General features: G+C 47.2%; 1 protein-coding gene across 2 annotated transcripts in view; it reads right to left on the bottom strand.

Moving 5' to 3' along the window:
* Positions 1 to 6,769: 6,769 nt before the first annotated feature.
* Positions 6,770 to 20,694, bottom strand: part of HEXA (hexosaminidase subunit alpha) — a 41,373-nt gene continuing 27,448 nt past the window's right edge. For both annotated transcript variants that reach the window (XM_036843697.1, XM_036843698.1), the window contains 13 exons: positions 20,228 to 20,320; positions 17,795 to 17,860; positions 16,129 to 16,175; positions 15,506 to 15,616; positions 14,533 to 14,634; positions 13,914 to 14,046; positions 12,800 to 12,980; positions 11,772 to 11,858; positions 11,442 to 11,514; positions 10,600 to 10,783; positions 10,342 to 10,432; positions 9,540 to 9,644; positions 6,770 to 8,449 (listed from right to left, as the gene is read on the bottom strand). In XM_036843697.1, coding sequence (XP_036699592.1) covers positions 8,386 to 8,449; positions 9,540 to 9,644; positions 10,342 to 10,432; positions 10,600 to 10,783; positions 11,442 to 11,514; positions 11,772 to 11,858; positions 12,800 to 12,980; positions 13,914 to 14,046; positions 14,533 to 14,634; positions 15,506 to 15,616; positions 16,129 to 16,175; positions 17,795 to 17,860; positions 20,228 to 20,320 — 1,337 coding nt within the window. In that variant the 3' untranslated portion in view covers positions 6,770 to 8,385. The remainder of the gene's footprint in view (positions 8,450 to 9,539; positions 9,645 to 10,341; positions 10,433 to 10,599; positions 10,784 to 11,441; positions 11,515 to 11,771; positions 11,859 to 12,799; positions 12,981 to 13,913; positions 14,047 to 14,532; positions 14,635 to 15,505; positions 15,617 to 16,128; positions 16,176 to 17,794; positions 17,861 to 20,227; positions 20,321 to 20,694) is intronic.

The raw sequence follows: 20,694 nt of genomic DNA, 5'->3' as shown, positions 1-20,694 counted from the left end.
TCTTGCTTGTTCTTGTTGTTTTGTCATGCTGCGCAGCTTGTGGGATTTTAGTTTCCCAACCAGGGATTGAACCTGGCTGCTTGGCAGTGAGAGCATGAAGTGCTAACCATTGGACTGCCAGGGAATTCCCACATATACTGTATTATTAATTTATGCAAATGTCTAAAGTACACAACCTCAGTAAGCAGTACCAAAGTTAAATTCATAAAACTCAGAAAACTAGGACATGTGATTCTCCTCCAGTACAATCTGAATATGAGGTGAAAATGGAAATCCTTGCTTTGTTCCCACTATGGCAACTCTATCTTCAGTTTTTTAAAATTAATTAATTTATGGCTGTGTTGGGTCTTCGTTCTGTGCGAGGGCTTTCTCTAGTTGCGGCGAGCGGGGGCCACTCTTCATCGCGGTGCGCGGGCCTCTCACTATCGCGGCCTCTCTTGTTGCGGAGCACAGGCTCCAGACGCACAGGCTCAGTAGTTCTGGCTCACGGGCCCAGTTGCTCCGCGGCATGTGGGATCTTCCCAGACCAGGGCTCGAACCCGTGTCCCCTGCACTGGCAGGCGGATTCTCAACCACTGCACCACCAGGGAAGCCCTATTTTCAGTTTTTTAAGGGACTTCCGTACTGTTTTCTGTAGTGACTGTACCAATTTACATTCCCACCAACAGTGTAGGAGGGTTCCCTTTTCTCTACACCCTCTCCAGCATTTGTTATTTGTAGACATTTTAATGATGGCCATTCTGACTGGTGTGAGGTGATACCTGATTTTAGTTTTGATTTGCATTTCTCTAATAATTAGTGATGTTGAGCAGCTTTTCATGTGCCTACTGGCCAGCTGTATGTCTTCTTTAGAGAAATGTCTATTTAGGTCTTTTGCCCATTTTTTGATTGGGTTGTCTTTTTAAATTTTATTTATTTATTTTTGGCTGTGTTGGGTCTTCGTTGCTGTGCGCAGGCTTTCTCTAGTTGTGGAGAGCAGGGGCTACTCTTCGTTGCGGTGCACGGGCTTCTCATTGTCGTGGCTTCTCTTGTTGCGGAGCACGGGCTCTAGGAGTGCAGGCTTCAGTAGTTGTGGCACGTGGGCTCAGTAGTTGTGGCTTGCAGGCTCTAGAGCTCAGGCTCAGTAGTTGTGGCGCATGGGCTTAGTTGCTCCAAAGCAAGTGGGATCTTCCCGGGCCAGGGCTAGAACCTGTGTCCCTTGCATTGGCAGGCAGATTCTTAATGACTGCGCTACCAGGGAAGCCCGGGTTGTTTGTCTTTTTTGTTATTGAGTTGTATGAGCTGTTTGTACAATATATTTTGGAAATAAGCCTTTGCTGGTCACATCATTTGCAAATATTTTCTCCCATTTCGTAGGTTGTGTTTTCATTTTATGGTTTTCTTTGCTGTGCAAAAGCTTCTAAGTTTGATTAGGTCCCATTTGTTTATTTTTGCTTTTATTTCTATTGCTTTAGGAGACTGACCTAAGGAAACATTGCTACGACTTATGTCAGAGAATGTTTTGCCTATTTTCTCGTCTAGTTTTATGGTGTCATGTCTTTTATTTACATCTTTAAGCCATTTTGAGTTTTTGTGTATGGTGTGAGGGAGTGTTCTAACTTCATTTATTTACATGTGGCTTTCCAGCTTTCCCAACACCACTTGCTGAAGAGACTGTCTTTACTGCATTGTATATTCTTGCCTACTCTGTCAAAGATTAATTGACCATAGGTGTGTGGGTTTATTTCTGGGCTCTCTATTCAGTTCCATTGATCTATATGTCTGTTTTTGTGCCAATACCACGTTGTTTTGATTGGTATTGTCTTTGTAGTATTGTCTGAAGTCTGGGAGGGTTATGCCTCCAGCTTTGTCCTTTTTCCTCAGGATTGCTTTGGCAATTCTGGATCTTTTATGGGCCATATCAATTTTAGGATTATTTGTTCTAGTCATGCATAATTTGATGGGGATCACGTTAAATCTGTAGATTGCTTTGGGTAGTATGTGTAATGTCCCTTTTTTTCCCTTGACAATTTTCCTTGAAGTTGGCTCTATCTGAAATATAGCTATGCCAGCTTTCTTTTGATTAGTGTAACATGAAACATCTTTCTCCATCCCTTTACTTGTAATCCCTCTGTGTCTTTATGTTTAAAGTGAGTTCCTTGTAGATATGTAGTTGGGTCTTGCTTTTTTATCCACTCTGACAATCTCTGTCTTTCAGTTGTTTTATTGAGACCATTCATGTTTAAAGTGATTATTGATAAAGTTGGATTATTATCTAACATATTTGTTACTCTTTTCCACTTGTTGCCCTTGTTTGTTGTTTCCATTTTTGTCTTCTACTCTTTTTCTGCCTTTTATGGTTTTAATTGAGCATTTTTAATGATTCCATCTTCTTTCCTTTCTTACCATATCAGTTATACTTCTTTTTTCACTTTAGTGGTTGCCCTAAGGTTTGTAAAATACATTTACAACTTATCCAAGTCCACTTTCAAATAACACTGTACTGCTTCATGAGTAGTACAAGAGCCTTATAATAGAGTATTCCCAATTTCCCCCTCCCATCCTTCACAACATTGTTGTCATTTATTTCACTTATCCATAAGGTATCATAATCAATAACATTGTTGTTACTATTTTGAACAAACTGTTATTCATTAGATTAAGAATAAAAATAAAATTTGGTTTTAATTGGAATCCCAATGAATCTACAGATCATTTTAAAATCTTTACAATATTGGGTGATCTCATTTTTGAACATGTTACATATCTATATTTGGGTCTTCTTTCCAAAGACATCTGGGTGTTTTTCAAAATTTTAATAATTTACTCTATAAAGTTCTTATATGTCTTTCATTAGATTTATTCCTAGGATCATATAATTGTTGAGTCTTGTTACATGAGGCATGAAGTTACATGAGGCAATGTTATTTTTTATTTGTTCATTTATTTTTGCTTAAGCCAATTTGAGTTGTTTCCCTGCAACTAAAGGAGTCTTGACTAATACAGGTAGCGTCAGGAAATGATGATGGAGAGCTCAAGAGACACATCATCTTGAAGTTGGAGACTAACATACCCTGCTAAGTGAATTAGACAAGGGGGCAATGTGGAAAAATTAAAAGCAGGAAATTGACAGAACCTGACTTGCAGCTTAAAAAGATGACTTGAGGCAGGTGCATCAGGATCCTCTTCCAAGTTCAGGGTAGATGTTATGTGCTTATAAAAAGATGGTGGCAGTGCAGATGGAGGGGAGTAAATGGCTCTAAGATTTACTGATACAGAGTGGGCGTGACTTGGTGACAGATTAGAAGGCAATTGTGACAGATAGGGAGCAATTAAAGATGATTCCCAGATTTTGGCTCAAATGAGTGGCAGAATAGTGGTATAGGAGTAGAGTAGGGAGCTATGAAGAAAGGTGATGAATTCTGTCTGGAACATGAGCTTCAGGTGATATGAAGTGGATGAGTTTGGGGCTCAGAGGATATAGATATAGATATAGATATATACATATAGTTAAAGATTTGGTTGTATGTAAACGAGATCACTGAGAAGAAAGTATAGAAGAGGAAAGAGGGTTTTAAGAGACCCTTAAAAACATGATTGGTCGTGGGATGGGAGTTTGCTGGAAGAGTCAGTGATGCAGGTTGAGAAACAATCATGAAAGATGTAGGAGAAAACTCAGGGAAGGATGGTGTCAAAGAAGTCTGGGAAGAAAGAATGTCAAAGGAGTGATCAAAATCTCAAAACACAAGGAAAGGTCGAGTAATGTTTTCATTATTATTGAGAAATGTCCCTTGACTCGGCAACATGTACGTTATTGTTGGCCTCAGTGAGAGCAATCTTCATGAGGACTGAATGAGAAGTGGAGAAATGGAGCCAAACTTGCAGTTGGTTCAGGAAACCTGACAGAGAAAAAGCAGGCTGGACAGTTTTTGTTTAAAGACAAGGGAGATGGGGCTTCCCTGGTGGCGCAGTGGTTAAGAACCTGCCTGCCAATACAGGGGGACACGGGTTCGAGCCCTGGTCCGGGAAGATCCCACATGCCGCAGAGCAACTAAGCCCGTGCGCCACAACTACTGAGCCTGTGCTCTAGAGCCCGCAAGCCACAACTACTGAGCCTGTGTGCCACAACTACTGATGCCCGCGTGCCTAGAGCCTGTGCTCTGCAACAAGAGAAGCCACCACAATGAGAAGCCTGCGCACCGCAACCAAGAGTAGCCCCCTCTTGCCACAACTAGAGAAAGCTCGTGCGCAGCAACGAAGACCCAACGCAGCCAAAAAAAATTAAAATTAAAATTAAAAAAATAAAATAAAATAAAAATAAAGACAAGGGAGATTGTGCACGTGTGTGTGCTGAAAGGAACCATTTGTAAGGAAGAGTTTGAAAAGTGGGAGGAAATTGAGCCCAGACATAGCTGAGTACCCAGCTTTATCTGTGTGTCTGTCTGAACGTGGAGCTCAAGAGCAGGAAGATGTCTGGTTCAGTTTGGGGCTGTGGCTGATGGCGGGGCACAGGACAGGCTAGAATTAACTAGGCGAGCTCGGAACCATAGTCCCTAAGCACAAATCCTGACTCAGCCTAGCTATCTAACCATGAACAAATCATTTAAACTGTCCATGTCTGTTTCCTTATCTGTCAGGTGAGGATAATATTGATACCTACCTCACTGGTTGGGATGAGGATTAAATAAACTAACATCTAATTGAGTGCTTATAACAGCGCCTGACACAGCAAGCACATAAAAATGACAAAGCAGGGACCTCCCTGGTGGTCCAGTGGGTAAGACTCCCAATGCGCTCCCAATGCAGGGGGCCCGGGTTCGATCCCTGGTCCGGGAACTAGATCCCGCATGCATGCCACAACTAAGAGTCGGCATGCCACAACTAAAATATCCCGCGTGCCACAATGAAGACCGGGCACAGCCTAAATAAATAAATAATAAATATATATATTTTTAAATGACAAAGCATTTTTGTTCCCCTGGACGGATTTCCCCAAATATCTTCACTCAAATTTCTGATTTATGTGAGTATAGACAAACATTTGCATAGTTTTCTCTGAATATTTTCTTCTTAAATAAATATCTTCTTTCATAATAAATAATTGCCCAGATGCTCCCAACATCCTCTCTTAAGTCCAGCAGCACATCAGCACAGCACAGATGTCCCTCTTCCCATGTCTGCCTGCCAGCTGCTCTGTCTATACACACACACACACCCCTTTTCTGAGTGGCTTCCCAAAACATCCCTTCCTAATTTGCTATGAAGTGAGCCATAAAGAACTTATTAACAATGAAGAAAAATCATAGCTAAGTATCAGATATTCCAGAGGAAGTAAGATTTGAAATAAAAGCTAGAAAGTGGTTATTTTGAGAAGCAAGAGAATGGAACTGGGAAGGGGGACATATATAATGTTTCATCTCTTAAAAAGAAAACAAATCTGAAGCAAATACAACTACTGAGATGTGATAAAGCTGAGTGGTGGTTACACTGTGTGTACTATTTTATTCTCTACAGTCTTCTGTTTGAAACATTTGAAATCATTAAATAAAAGTTTTTACTTTGGCAGGGAAGACCTAACATGGATGTGGTTAGAATATGGTTATGACTGTGAAGATAAGCAAGGTTCATGGACATTTCCATTTTTAAAAACCTCACTGAAAAATGCAGGAAAATACACACACACACACACACACACAGGGCTACTTCAAAAAGGATTTTAAAAAACAACTGTGAAGATTTATATATAGTTAGAGTGAACAGTATCAAAAAAAATCAACAAGTAAATGTTTCACTGAAGGTAGTTAATATGTATTTATATTATTTATATATTTATTAACGGTATAAAGGGACACTGATTTTCAAACTTTCAGTGTTTATTTATAAAGGAAAAAATACAGAATGATTTTAAGACAAAGACAATTCCTACTTATTTTCTTTCTTAGTGGAAAAAAAAGCACATGATACACAATTGTCACAGCCTGTACTGATTAATCTTACAAATGATATTGACAAAAACTATAAAAATCTAAGCTTTAGAGTGCTAGCAATGTTGCCACTAGGCATGTACATCTACATTGATATCAGTTAAATTCAATCTATATCATAGAATCCTTTTTTCACCTTTCCCTTGGAGAGCCAAGTATCATTTGGCTTTCCTCACCCCTTGCTGGGTCCCCCATCACTAGTGCTATGGAGCACCTGTGCTCCCAAGTCCTCTGCTATCCTATCCCTATGCTAATCCACGGAGGTGCACCTCAAAACATCAGGTTTCCAAGAAGGGAGGGGTACCTGGCTCACTGCCTCAACTCCTACCAAGGAGGTGAATGTCCTCCCGGCCTCCATTCACTCCTTTACTTATATTCCCATTAGGGCTGCTTTGCATCCTTAGGAGATTCAGAGGAGAGCAGGGGCGGACCCTTTGTGCCCAAAGGTAACTAGAGCCAGGAAATCAGTCCAGGCACTTCCCCGCCCCCTGGTGGTGAACAGAGAACACAAGCAGGCCAGAGGAGCCCGGCCCAGCGCAGGGTGGGACAGGTTAAGGGAGATGAGGTGGGGAAGCAGTGATTCTGTGCATCGGAACCGACTGGGCGGTTGCTACGGGCACTGTCTCTGACCTGTCAGCAGTTCAAGGTCTGATGATGACCTTCATGTAAATGCTGTCATGATCAGTGGGCCCAGAGATGCAGTGGTGGAGGCTGGGGATCAGCACATCCCACCACTTGATCAGGTCACACTGATTTTTTTAATTGTAAAAATAACAACATTAAAGAAAATGTTTATGAGATGAGTGAGAAATCATAGACCTTTACTGCTTTAATACAAGTGTTTTCATGGTCTCTTCCTTCATTGACTTGAGACTTACAATTTAGTGTCTGATCTTTTTATTTAACATTATCCCAAACAATAGCAATATTCCAGTTATGATCAGGAAGGAAGCAGGGGCACTTGAAGTATAGCAGCATTTCTGCAGGGTCCTTGCCTGGGACTACCCCAAAGGCTTCTCCAGGTAATAGAGAGTAAGGGTGCTGCTTTGGTGGGGACAGATAGTAGAGCCTTAACTCGTGTCTCTCCAGGCCAGAGCCCTGGGCTCGGCTTATCTGGGCTGTGTGAATACCCTTTCCCTAGAGGATTCTGCAGGTAGAAGGTGCCCAACCTGCCCCTATGGTAACAGTGCAAGAAGGCCAGGCTGGTGTATGTCCAACCAAGTCCCCAAAGGGGACTTGATCAAGGGACTGAAGGATGCTATTTAAGGACCAAATTTTACTGAGATCCCTTCTCAGGCCTACCTTCCCCAAGTTTCTGTATCCACTAGATTGGAAACTTTCTGAAAGAAATGCCTGGGACCTCTCCTTTGTCCTTCCAGACTAGGACCAGGTAAAAGAAAAAAAATGGTCAAAGAAATCCTCATCTAAAACAGCTGCTGTCCACTACTGCCCAGCCTCTGGGCTGCACTGTCACTTGTGAACATGAAACCACTAGGGGGCAGTATGGGTCCACGATGAGGCAGTTCCTCCTGAGGAAAACTGGTCAACTTACGCAAAGACACTCTTCCAGAGCCACATGCCCACCTCTTGGTCCTCCAGAGGCTTCCCTCTCATGGTCTCAGCTGTGCCATCAATTCTCTGAGAAGATGCTATCGGACTGAAAATGGGTGGGAGGAGGGGTGGAAGTTGCTGCCATTTTGGGGAGTTGACCAGGGCCTCTGGGGACTAAGTTCTTCAAATTCTTGGCACCTACCACAGTGCCAAGACCATAGTATGTGTTCAATATTTAATAATGTTTGCATGCAATTGAAGTAACAAGAAACCCAAAGCAGAAGAAAAGCTCTAGGGGAGGGAAGTTTGTGAGTATGCATGGGGGAGGGGCTATTCTGTGACCAGGTTGGGGCTGGAGCCCCTGCGGCTTCCCAGAACTTCTTTGGTCCCCTATGGTGTCTTCTGTATACAGAAGCCTTGGAGGGCTAAGTGATGAGTCTAAGGATGGGGTATGTGTCTGGACTATGTGTGGGGTTGGAGAGGCATCATAACTCAGGCAGAGCAGGACAGCACAAAGGCTATGGGTTTCATTCCCAGCCCTCAACTTATAAGATCCCTCCAGGGGCAGATACTGAGCCCAACCTGGCTGGGCTCTGCTGAGCCCTATCACCCTCAGGGGCAGAAGGCCAGTTCTGGCAGCTCCCTTACCCTAGGGCCACTCACTTTTTTTTCACACAGGTAATCCACATTCATTATAGAAAAATGCCACATCACTCTTTATTGGACACCAGTACCAACACCAGCCCCCTTGTCTCCAGGCACACAGGAATGTGGGCAAGGGGCCCCGTCCCCCGGGTGGGGTACAGTGGAAGCCTGGCCCCGCTACCGCTCTCCTAGGGCCAGCACCCTCCTCGGTGCCTGGGGTACTTGCTCAGGTTTGTTCAAACTCCACGTCACAGTAGCCTACGCTGAGGGGCTGGGCCTGGACACCCCGCCTGCGAGAGGACGTAAAGAAACAGGGCGAGATGAGCCCCTCGGAAGGGGGTCGGTCTTGGGCCCCAGCAACATCTTCTCCACCACAACCAATGGTGTCCCCTTCCCCCAGTTCAGTGGATTTCAAACTGCCACTAGACACCAAAATTCCTTGGCGGGGGGGTCTCACTTCCAGAGATTCTTGCTTGTGGTGGGGAAGTGTGTTGGCAAGAATCTGCAATCTGAACAGGTGCCCAGGTGATTTTGATACAGGGACATCCCAGAACCTTGAGTAACACCTCCGTATTTCTAACTTGCCTGTTTCTGTGCCCCAGCCCCAAATAACTCAGTCCCTTTAGAAAACAGGTGGATGCCTAAGGGGTGCCCAGTGCTCCTGGCCCACTGAGCCCCCATTAATGGCTCTAAAACTCTGTAAATGTGGCGGGCGGGTGGGGGGAACCGAGGCACTGTCCAGCCCATGCACAGGGTGTGGACATGAAATCCCATCCTTAGGTCTCAGCCTCACAAGTTCCAGGACCGGACCAATCTCCTTAGGGTACCTCTAGGCATGCCTCCTTTATTACCCAAATAAGTTATGTGCTCAGAGATGGTAACGAACTAGCTCAAAGTCGCCCAGTAGATTACAGACAGTTGAGGCTTAGTCCCCACCATGCTTGGCTCTCAGCCTGGGACTCCCCTCTCTACTAGGCTGTTTCCCCTAGGGCCTCAAGACCTAGTAAGTGAATGAATCAGGGAAATGACCATCTTACGCAGGCCCATCCTAACAGGGGCACGGGTGTCATGAGAACCCATAAAAGCATGGCCATGGCTACGAGCGCAGACTCTGAAGTCAGCCTGGTTCATATCCTGGTTCTGAGCAACTGTGGGCAAGTTACTTAACTGCTCTGTGCCTCAGCTGCCTACCTCTGAAATGGGGATGAAACTACATCCCCCTTATAGGGTTATGGTAAAGATTCAATGAAGCAATGCTGGCAGAGGGTTGAGCGCAGGGCTTGCCACACACAGTATGCCCCTGCAAGTGTTAGCTACTATCAGTATTCTTTTCCTGTCAGTCGGGGTCCTCAGCCCCCAACCTGCCCATGGCCTGCGTACCTCAGCAGCTCACAGCGGAAGGGTGCCAAACGTTTATAGGCAAAGTCCAGGTCGGTCACCGTCTTGTTGCTCCACAGCCTCTCGGCAACAGCCCCTGCTCTAGGCCTGCAGGAAAGGGGACACGCACCAGGTTGGGCCCTGGATTCCTGGCAAGGGTGCTGGACACCCACAGCCTCTTGTTTAGGCACCCTGGACTAGCTCGGGGCCAAGGGACGTGATCGACACCTTAATCAGAGTGACAGCCGGCTGGAGGGCTCACAGGGACTTCTAGGGCCCAGCTTCATCTTCAGTAAAATGGGGATCGTGATCCCGTCTCCTCCTCCCCCAAACACATGGGAACCAGAGTACGTCTTAAAGGCATCGTGAACAGTTACTGACAGTGGCCGCAGCAGCTGTTCTCAAAATGTAAACTCTACACACCCAACCAGACTTGGTGAGGGGCTGCAGCCTCTGAGGAGACAGCATAGAGGAATCTTATCACAGGGCCATGCACTTCAGGGTTGGATCCTGAGCAGGCCATCCCGAAAGCAACATTCTTTCAACGTGCTCTCCAGGACTCCTTATCTCTATCTGTGAAATGGGGACAACAGTTTCCATCTGACACACCTAATGGGCTGGAGGAGCAAATATGCAAGTCAGGCGGGAGGTGACTTACATACAAACAGGGGCAACACTGCGATGCCCCTTCTCTCGCAGGCCTGAAAGGAGGGTGCTCGGCTCGGGGAGGCTGGACGGGATTGAGCCTGTGAGGGAGAACCCACGCCCACAGGCCCAACCCTCCACGTCCCCAGGAAGCCCTTACCAGAGCCTGGGGACCAGGTTGGTGCTGTCCACATACTCTCCCCACATACAGGCCTCTCCGCCGATCACCAGAGCCTTCTGTTCAGGGCTACCTGAGGGAAAACAAGCAACCACAGGCCTCTACCACCTTCCCAACGTGGCCCTCTCCTCAGATAGGTCATTTCGTCTCTTGACCTGCAATGTCCAGCCCAGACTCTCCTGCCTCCCACCCTGTACCCCACTCAGCCGCCTTTGGCAGCAAGGAGAGCGCCCTGTTTACCTTCAAATGCCAGTGGCTCCACCATGTAGATCTTCTTCCAGTCAGGGCCATAAGTTATGTGGTTCAGGTACCAGGGGGCAGAGAGCAGGGCCCGGAAGCCGGCACTGGTGACCAGTTCCATCTCCTTCATGTACCTTACAGGCATCTCTTCTCGCCATACCTGGATGACTGTGTCTGGCTGAACCTGTCACGAAAGGTCAAAGGGCAGTAGGAGATTCCCGGGCCACATTGTTACGCAAGCAACCCAGGCCAAGGGGTGTGTTCTCCCTCTGCTCCCCAGCAGCAAAGCATTTCTCTGTGACTGCTAACCACTGAGCTTCTAGCCCAGTGCAGAGGCCGATGGCCCCACAGGCCCTAGGAGAGCTCCCTGCTGCCTCTCCCCCAGTCCTTCTGCAGCTTCCCTGTCTACACTGAGATAGTAACACCAGCTGTGAGCTAAGGGAGACAAGCAGTGGGGCCCAGGAGACTCATCAGGAGCTACCATGTCCAAGCATCTCCAGATGCTTCTGAGGACGGGACGAGGTTCCTGCAGAGCCCCTGACGTGGCAGGAAGCTGGGATCTTACTGCTCAACAATGAAGGAGGAGGTAGCCCTGCTCGCAGACCTGGAAGATCCTAGTCTATGACACAGGCAGGAAAACCCAACCCATCATGCCAGTCTCAGGAAGCCCAAGTAACCTAGCAGCAGAAATAACTCCATCAGTTCATAGGGAGGGAAGACAGATGGAGGCTCTGACACCCACACCCAGGGCTCAGACCTCTGTACCCACCCAGGAGCAGGGAAGGGATGGGAGACCAGGGGGAGGCACCGAGGGTGGCCCCTTCTCTCTGCCCCTGGCTCACCTTTACTTTATTATCAAACACCTCCTGCCACACCACGTAGCCCTTGCCGTAGGCAGAGACGATGTCCAGCAGCCTAGAGAGTAAAGAGAATGTTTGCTCGGTTCAGACAGGCTCTGTGCTACAGGTGCCAGTGCCCTGCGGGCTGAGCCTGGTTAGGGGCCCATTCCTGACTGACCAGTTGGGAATCGACCACTCCAACGAAAGGACATGACAAAGGACCCCTTCAGGGGCCCAGAGAGTGGTCCAGCAGGTCCTGGTCCTGCTATGGAAAGAGAGGACTCCACAGGAGTTGACCCCCAGGGACCCTGCCCACCCTCCTTCTTTCCTCACGTCTGGATGTAGAAGGACTCCAGCTTCTTGAAGTCCTCACCAAAGCCCTTCTTCTTCATAAAGGCCTGGATATCTGGGTTGGACTTCCTGAATCCCAAAAGAAAATGAAGATTAATTCTTTTGACATCCTCAAAGCCCAGAGCTTGGGGATGTGTCACCTGGCCTCCCACAACTCCTTCTTTTCACCTGAAAAACCAATCGACTGAGGATCTCAAGAGGCCGCAAATTTGGGAGGTGCGGCTAAACAAAGCTAAATGAAGAGGGCCACTGACATAGGCTGAGAAAGGCTGAGTCTGGATCTGAAGAGCTTCAAGTTCACCCTCAAAGAGAACACATATCAATCTCTCTGGGCTATGACACGTGGCTCTGAGGTCTTGGCTTGGGGCTCTGGCACACTGGATTCTGGCTTCTGTCTCTTACCTCCCACACCCTGGGCATAGTCTGCTTTTCCCTTAATATTTATTCTTTATTCCAGTTGGATACAAGCATTGCTGTCTGTCACCCACTGCAGCTCCCTTACCCCACAAGGTTTACATTTTGTTTTTTCCCTCCTCCACTCTTTCCTCAGATCCAGCGCTAGTGCCCACTTCGCCAAGAAGCCCCTGAGCCTCTTTTGAGCTAAGCAGATCTGAGGGTTGGAAGCTTACAATATAATACTAACTAGACACTGTCATATATTAGCCTCGAATTCATATGTGTCCTGCCTCTTCAACCAGACTATTTTAAGCTGTCAAAAGCAGGGATTGTTTTTCTCTATCCTGATTTTCCCAAGACAATTCTGTGCCCAGAGCTGGTTTTTCTGTAAATATCTCAAGGCTATGACAAGAGGAAAGGAGAGTGTCACATTCACAGCCTTGCCAAAATCAGGCAGGGCCTCTCTGTAGGTGGAGAGAGAAAAGGCCGAAGACCTGAGCCATCAGGATGGAGACAGATGAGGAACACCTGAGACAGGTAGCTTCTCACGGGCTAACCTCTACTCTGAGTAGGCAGTTCATCAGGCCAGGATGGGAAGGTCACAGGGCTCATACCAGCAGGTGAAATCAACCTCATCTCCTCCAAGGTGAAGATAAAAATCTGGGAAGACAGAGCTGATCTCCAAGAAGAAGGTGCTCATGAACTCATAGGTATTGTTGAGAGCGGGATTCACTGGCCCAAAGGTGCCAGAAGGGTGAGACCCAGAGTAGCAAGGAGTTAATAATCCAGGGACACCTAAGGCAATAGAGAACCTCACACTAGTGTCACAAATACACAGACCCCACATACAGTCATATACATGGTGATAATCATGTTCACAGACATTACATGCACCCAGATAGGAACACTCAGGCATTCACAGACACTGGTAATTGTGAGCATTTAGTGACAATCAAAGAAATACAAATATGTCCACAATCATACACAGACAACTGTCACACACACACTCCTGCCTTGACACACTCTTCCAGCAGCGGTCACCCTTGCTCCCAAAGTCTGCCCTCACGTAGCCTATGGGCAGAAAAGCAGAGAGCTTGATACAGCAAAACTGGCAAAATCTTTCTTCCACTCTAGGGCACAACAGCCTACAAGGGCATCATGAGGCAAGGACGCCTGAGAAGAATTTGCCCTTTTTTTTTTTTTTTTTTGGCTGCATTGGGTCTTTGTTGCTGTGCACAGGCTTTCCTTAGTTGCAGAGAGCAGGGGCTACTCTTCGTTGCGGTGCATGGGCCTCTCATTACGGTGGTTTCTCTTGCTGCAGAGCACAGGCTCTAGGTGCACGGGCTTCAGTAGTTGTGGCTCACAGGCTCAGTAGTTGTGGCTCACGGGCTCTAGGGCACAGGCTCAGTAGTTGTGGCGCACGGGCTTAGTTGCTCCGCGGCATGTGGGATCTTCCTGGACCAGGGCTCGAACCCGTGTCCCCTGCATTGGCAGGTGGATTCTTAACCACTGCGCCACCAGGGAAGTCCCTGCCCATATTTTAACAGCAAGAAGCGGCCTCCTTCGCCCAAAGTAAATTCTGCCTATCTAAATTCCCAGTGGAAAAAGTTGATGGAAAACATTCTTCCAGAGACCAAGGCTGAGGCATGCTACATCCAAGAGCCAATATCCTAAAGTCCCACTGAGGGGAATCAGTAGACTCCCTCCAACTCCAGACATTATTCTTACCTGGTCCCCATGACAGAGTGTGGCCAGGAGTGTCGAACTCTGCCAACACACGGATACCCCGAAGCCGCGCATATTCAATCACCTCCTTCACATCCTGTGCTGTGTAGATGTGGGTGGCAGGGTTGTAGGACCCCTGAAAGGCACAAAACACCATTCAGGATCTCATTTCCTGAAGGCTAGCAGAGGAAATGATACTCAAAATGCCTTCTGGACCCCCTGGATATCAGAAAATCTACCAACAGCCCTTTGGTATCAGGGGTTGTCTTCAAGGAACTTTATCATAATTTCCCACAAGCTATCACATCTAGTCTTATCTCAGTGCCGTGATGCCAGTGAGATGAATAAGGTAGTTATTATGCCCAGCTAACCAAATATAGATAAATAAAAAGAAGATGGGACCAGGAGAGAGTCTCTCCTGAAGGTCACAGAGCAAATTAATGGTGTAGTTTGGACTTGAACTCAGGTCTCCTGACTCCAAATCCAGTGCCCGCCCCCTATATGTCAGTGTGTCCCTAAAACTGGCTGGTTAGGAGGAAAGCTGGTGTCCTTGCCAGCAGGGCGCCACAGCCAGGTTCAGACTTCAAGCCATCAACTTGGTCTGGGCGAAATCAAGGCATACCTTTTTGGTGAGGTCTGGAAAAGTGAAGCTCTCATATGGGAAGGAAGAGTCATCGACCAGATGCCAGTGGAACACGTTGAATTTATTGTACGCCATGACATCCTGCAGGTCAGAGCACGCACTGTTAACTCAGCACAACTTCTCCAGCTTCAGCCCCAAGCTGGCAGGCTGCTCCACACACTTTAACAGGCTCGACCTGCCCAGCTTCCTGCTAAGTGTTCACAGGTTCTCCCTATCAAACCTTCCCATCGGGTTGTGCCTGGCGTGGAGGGAAGAGGGAAGACCCTGTACACCCAAAGATGGCTGACAGAAGTCATATCTCCTCTTTGGGGGATGAGTTACGGTCACATCGAGAGGAGGGCTGCAGCTCCGTGGTACCCTGGGGTCTTCAGAAAGCCCCACAATACCCTGAAAACTAATACTTCCTCCTGCCATTTGTTTTGGGTTGTCTGACTAGTGTTTATCCAAACTGTGAGGTCTGTTGTGAATTTAGTAGCCCCATAATCCATAAATCTCAGATGCCAAGACTGGTGCATGTGTCCACTTCTTTGGTTCCATCAGGAGAGCAAAGGAAAAGTTAAGACACGTGAGCTAGATCGGCAACTGTCAGGTAAGACTGCCCATCAAATTCGAGACAGTTAGGAACATCCCCAGCTAAGGATTTTGAACATCTCTTTCCTATGACTTTGTACTAACTAAAGTTAGCTCTGCTCAGTCAAAGAAGTCAATTCCCCAAACCACTTCCTGCATCGCTGGAGATAGCTTGGACATTGGTCCTCAGTAGTGGGGTAGGTTTAAATCACTCTTGTTATTTTTTTGAATCTTGGAGCAGGTCATCTTTTACATTTTTCCCGGGAGCTCATAAAGTTATGCACATTCTCTCTGTAACTCTTTAAGAATATGGCACCTGATCTCTCTGTTGTCCCATTACCCCAGAACCCTGAGGGAAAAGAAGGCCTTAAGGCCAGGGTACCAGAGTGTCCAGGATGCTAGCCAGTGGCAGGTAATGGCGAGACGTATCCAACAACAAGCCCCGGTGAGGGAAGCGGGGGAAGTCCTCAATCTCCGTCTTGTTGATATAGAACTGTGTGGACCAAACACTGAACATGTTAAGATTCAAAGGAAATTCACCAGTGGGGTGGAGGGGGATGAGAAAAGTCTTCCAAGATCCCTGAAAAGCCAACCTGTGACTGTTCTGCAGGGTAACTGTCTCCACAAACACCGCACACCTCTACCTCAATGACCATAAGCAGGTACTTGTCCAGAGAGCAACTGTCCCGTGCCAGCCAAATACAGCTGTCCCACATACCACTCAGCCCACACATTCCAGAATTTCACTGACTGTTAATATTTTCTTCAAAGCAGTGTGGTCTCAAGGTCATTACTAAACAATGACCCAGGGGAACTAAATTATACCCCAACTGGCAAAATCTACCAAACCAGTTTCCACCCATATCTCCTTGAATACTCTTTTTTGGGGACATCTCAAGCCACCAGGACTCTGTTTAAGGCAAAATAAAATATTTCCAGGACTCTCAACATTGGGAGCAAACCCCAGAGATTTAAAAGGAGCCCTTTTTGAGGGCCCACACTCACCGTGCCCTCAGGAGATCTCTGAACAAGCTGGCTAAAAGTCTCCAGACCTGCAGGGAAGTAGAGAGGCAGATGTAAAGACTTAGGGAGGTGGGTAAAGAGTTGGAACCATTTGGAAGGTTCCCATGTGGCACAGCACAGTGCTTGGGCACACAGTGAGAGGGGATTTAGTGTAGGCTTGATGGTTCTCAACAGTTACAAAAAGGGGATAGTAGGAAGCCAGTATCTATTTTTACTCTGTATTTTATTTTGGGAGATGGCAGCGTAAGGGGTTTTTGTGCCCCTCCTAGCAATACACTGACCCACATGCCTCTTATCTATACTTCCTAAACCTTGAATTTACAAAGATATTAAGAGAGGCCAAGATGTGTGCCCATGAGGACAGACACAGGGACAAGCCAGCTCACAAGGAGTTAAAGCTTTCCATGGATAATACCCATCATGAGCTAAGGGAGCTGAGAAAAAGGGGCCCCCAATCTGCTGCTCCTTCACTTCTCCCAGACTGAATTGTGAGAATGTGATCATTGACTTGAGTTTCATAAACTCAACGAGATCATAAACTTGTGGGTCCACAGCTGGACTTAGAAGACAAAGAAGCCTCTACTTTTCTTCTTCAGAGCCTGAGAAGAGAACCAGCTATAGGGAGCTGAGGTGTGGCAGGCAGCAACTGCCCCAGAAGACTGGACACAGACTCCTAGATTCCAGCAAAGCCCAAGGGCAGGCATGCTCAGTCCAGAGCACTAGATGTTCTCAACAGCTGGGGCCTCACTTCTGAAAATCCAGCAGAAGCCCTGTGACGGATTCCCAGAATCCTAAATTTTCAGAATTTAAGAATCTGTGAGACTTTCATGGTCACTCAGTAGCTCATTTGAGGCAGACTTCCAGTGTACCATCTGGGCTTCTCTCCAGTCTGACTCTGACGCCTAGCACTCGGGGTCCCAGATCTCCTCTACCTTAACCTGCGTAATTGTTAACACCCACACAACAGCTACAAGAGGTAGAAAGGGGAGTTGGCATGCTGTTTCTCCAAAACACAGGGGAGGGGAGGAGGAGCTAGACAACAAAGACAAACCAAAACAAGGTTTGGAGTTCAGTGAGAATTTCTCCCATCATTCACCAGCAGACCTTTTACCAAAAGTGGTAGAGTTGTTTGGCTAAGTCTGTATCCAGGGACCGAATACCTTTTCAGTAAGCCAAGAAGAAGGGCAGGAGGGCCTATCACCCGTTAGCTAGCAAAGTCCTCATTTTCTCCCCAAATAACAGAGTTCTACATATTTTACCACTCTTTACCTCTTTTTTGACATTTATCTATTCCTTTTGATCTAGTTTTAAAAGAATCTTTCCAATCATGTGTCTGAAACGAGCGCTGAACAAGCAGTGCTTGTGGCAGAGTGGGCCCCTCTCCCCAGCTGCCTGCCCCCTGCTTCCCCAGAGCACCTGCCCAGGGTAGCGGCTGCCCCTGCACAGGCTGACACCTGTCAACTTCTGGAGACAGCTGTAAGGAGAATACTCCCTTCAGGGAGCTGCGGAAATACTCCAGCTGGTCCATAACGCAAGCTTCCTAAGGTGGGGGTGTTCGCTGGGCCCCCAGTCCTGCCCCCTACCCCACCAGGGCCGACCTTCCCATATCATCCTTCTCTCTCTCCCAGCGTCAGCCCCATCTTGTTACCTCGGAGGGCGCCCCAGACAGTCTCTGAAAGGAGGAAACACTGCTCATCATTTACGGTCAGGGTGTCTGAAATAACAGAAATGACCCCATTTGGTTAAGGATTTCTACCCTCAGATTACAATCACGTTCTGTGCAAATCCTTGGATTAGAAAATAACAACAACAGTATGGAGGTTCCTTAAAAAACTAAAAATAGGGCTTCCCTGGTGGCGCAGTGGTTGAGAGTCTGCCTGCCAATGCAGGGGACACGGGTCCAAGCCCTGGTCTGGGAAGATCCCACATGCCACGTAGCAACTGGGCCCGTGAGCCACAATTACTGAGCCTGCGTGTCTGGAGCCTGTGCTCCGCAATAAGAGAGGCCACGATAGTGAGAGGCCCGCGCACCGCGATGAAGAGTGGCCCCCGCTTGCCGCAACTAGAGAAAGCCCTTGCACAGAAACGAAGACCCAACACAGCCATAAATAAATAGCATTCCCTTAAAAAAAAAAAAAAACAACCAAAAAAAAACCCAATATAAATTTATAAAAAAAAATAAAAAAAAAAAACTAAAAATAGAATTATCATATGACCCAGCAATCCCACTACTGGGCATATACCTAGAGAAAACCATAATTCAAAAAGACACATGCACTCCAATGTTCATTGCAGCACTATTTACAATAGCCAGGACATGGAAGCAACATAAATGTCCACTGACAGACGAATGGATAAAGAAGATGTGGTATATATATACTATGGAATATTACTCAGCCATAAAAAGAACGAAATTGGGTCATTTGTAGAGACATGAATGGACCTAGAGACTGTCATACAGAGTGAAGTAAGTCAGAAAGAGAAGAACAGATATCGTATATTAACGCATATATGTGGAACTAGAAAAATGGTACAGATGAACCGGTTTGCAAGGCAGAAATAGAGACACAGATGTAGAGAACAAACGTATGGACACCAAGGGGGAAAGCAGGGAGGGGGGGTGGTGGTGGTGGGATGAACTGGGAGATTGGAATTGACATATATACACTAATATGTATAAAATAGATGAATAAGAACCTGCTGTATAAAAAAATAAAGTAAAATTCAAAAAAAGAAAAAAAGAGGGCTTCCCTGGTGGCGCAGTGGTTGGGAGTCTGCCTGCCAGTGCAGGGGACACGGGTTTGAGCCCTGGTTTGGGAGGATCCCACATGCTGCGGAGCAGCTAGGCCCGTGAGCCACAATTACTGAGCCTGCGTGTCTGGAGCTGGTGCTCCGCAACAAGAGAGGCCGCGATAGTGTGAGGCCTGTGCACCGCGATGAAGAGTGGCCCCCGCTTGCTGCAACTGGAGAAAGCCCTCGCACAGAAACGAAGACCCAACACAGCCATAAATAAATAAATAAATAAATAAATAAACAAAAAGAAAAAAAGATAAGCTGTCACCCATGTGGATTTTTCCCTGTTATATATGGATAGTTCTCTTTCATTTAGGAATAAAAATGCAATATATTATAAAACAAAAAATAACAACAAGGGACTTCCCTGGTGGTCCAGTGGTTAAGATTCCACACTTCCACTGCAGGGGGTGCAGGTCTGATCCCTAGTTGGGGAACTAAGATCCCATATGCCACATGGTGCGGCCAAAAAAAAAAGACAACGAAAGATAACATTTTTTTTTCTTTCAAAGAGGAGGCGTTCCCTGAGCAAGCAAGGCTGCACTCAGGCCTGGGGCCAGAGCGGGAGGGTGGTCACCCAGTGGCTCCGAGCCCCTGGAAGACAGTGTGTGAGGAGGGGCAGACTGGTACAGATTCCTCTACAAAGCACCACCCACCCTGTGGGTCAGTTTCCCCACCGGAAACATAATTCCTGCCAGGCTTTAGCTCGAAGTATGAAGGGGAGAGGGATGCTTGGAGGGGTGAGTCCAGGTTACGACGTTCCCAGAGCCTTTGAAATCACCCTCCTGTCCCTTTGTCACCAAGCTTCAGCTACTCCATCAGGAATGTAAGGAAGGAGCCAAGACCTGAATGTTCACTTTGCAGACTGAGACGTCCCCAAATGCCGCTGCTCAGGGAAGACGGGTGGCAGCCACAGAACCAACGCCTTGACTTCATCTCGGTTCAAATGGCCAAAAACTCCTTGTCTTCCCAGGGTAGGGTCTCTTAGAGAAAATCAGCAAAGTGTACAAGTTCCTAAAATGCCAGTGGGATTATATTCAGTCCAGAAGGCACGTGTCCTGTGGGACTCAGTGAATAGCCAGTGTGATGTTCACAGCCAACTGTCAGATGCTGGTTAGACTGCACAGGAAAAATTCACCTTTGACGGCCCTGGGCACTTGGTGAGCCCTGGTGCCCACACTCATGGAGGGCTCCAGGCGTAGCAGCCGCAACTTAGGCCAGGCCTTCCGGAGTTACAGCTCCAGACAAGTGCTTTCTCTTCTCGAACAGGGAACAAGGTGGTACTTACAATTCTCCACAGACTCCAAAGAAGGAAACTGGTCACATCCAGGAGTGACGACAAGGATAACCAACGAATTCTTCTCTGACGTATGCTGTTTTCCTGCAAGGACAGGATGAACTCAGTGAGGCTGACCTGACACAAGAAACAACAGGCAAAACTAAGGCCCTACAGAAGGGTTGCTGGCTCTGGTCCCTTCGGCTTGTGTGCTTGTGGTAAGGGAGAGGGGACAGATCTGCCCTTGGCACTGCCTAGTCATCTGTTCAACTTGGTCACTTCGGTCGTGCTCCGCTCTCCCCAGTAACCTGCCTGGTCCGTGTATGACTGACCTGGCAGCAGCTCTCGGTAACCGGGCTCTCTGTTTCTGACTTGTAGAGGCCAAGCACATGACTCCAAGACCTCAACAACTGCTTCTGAACTAAAGGTGGCTCTAGAGTACTGCTAGTCAAAGCGTGGTCTACAGATTAGCTGCTGAT

Source organism: Balaenoptera musculus, chromosome 2 (genome assembly GCF_009873245.2).
Source record: "Balaenoptera musculus isolate JJ_BM4_2016_0621 chromosome 2, mBalMus1.pri.v3, whole genome shotgun sequence".
NCBI lineage: Eukaryota > Metazoa > Chordata > Mammalia > Artiodactyla > Balaenopteridae > Balaenoptera > Balaenoptera musculus.
This window is presented reverse-complemented; position numbering and strand designations above follow the sequence as displayed.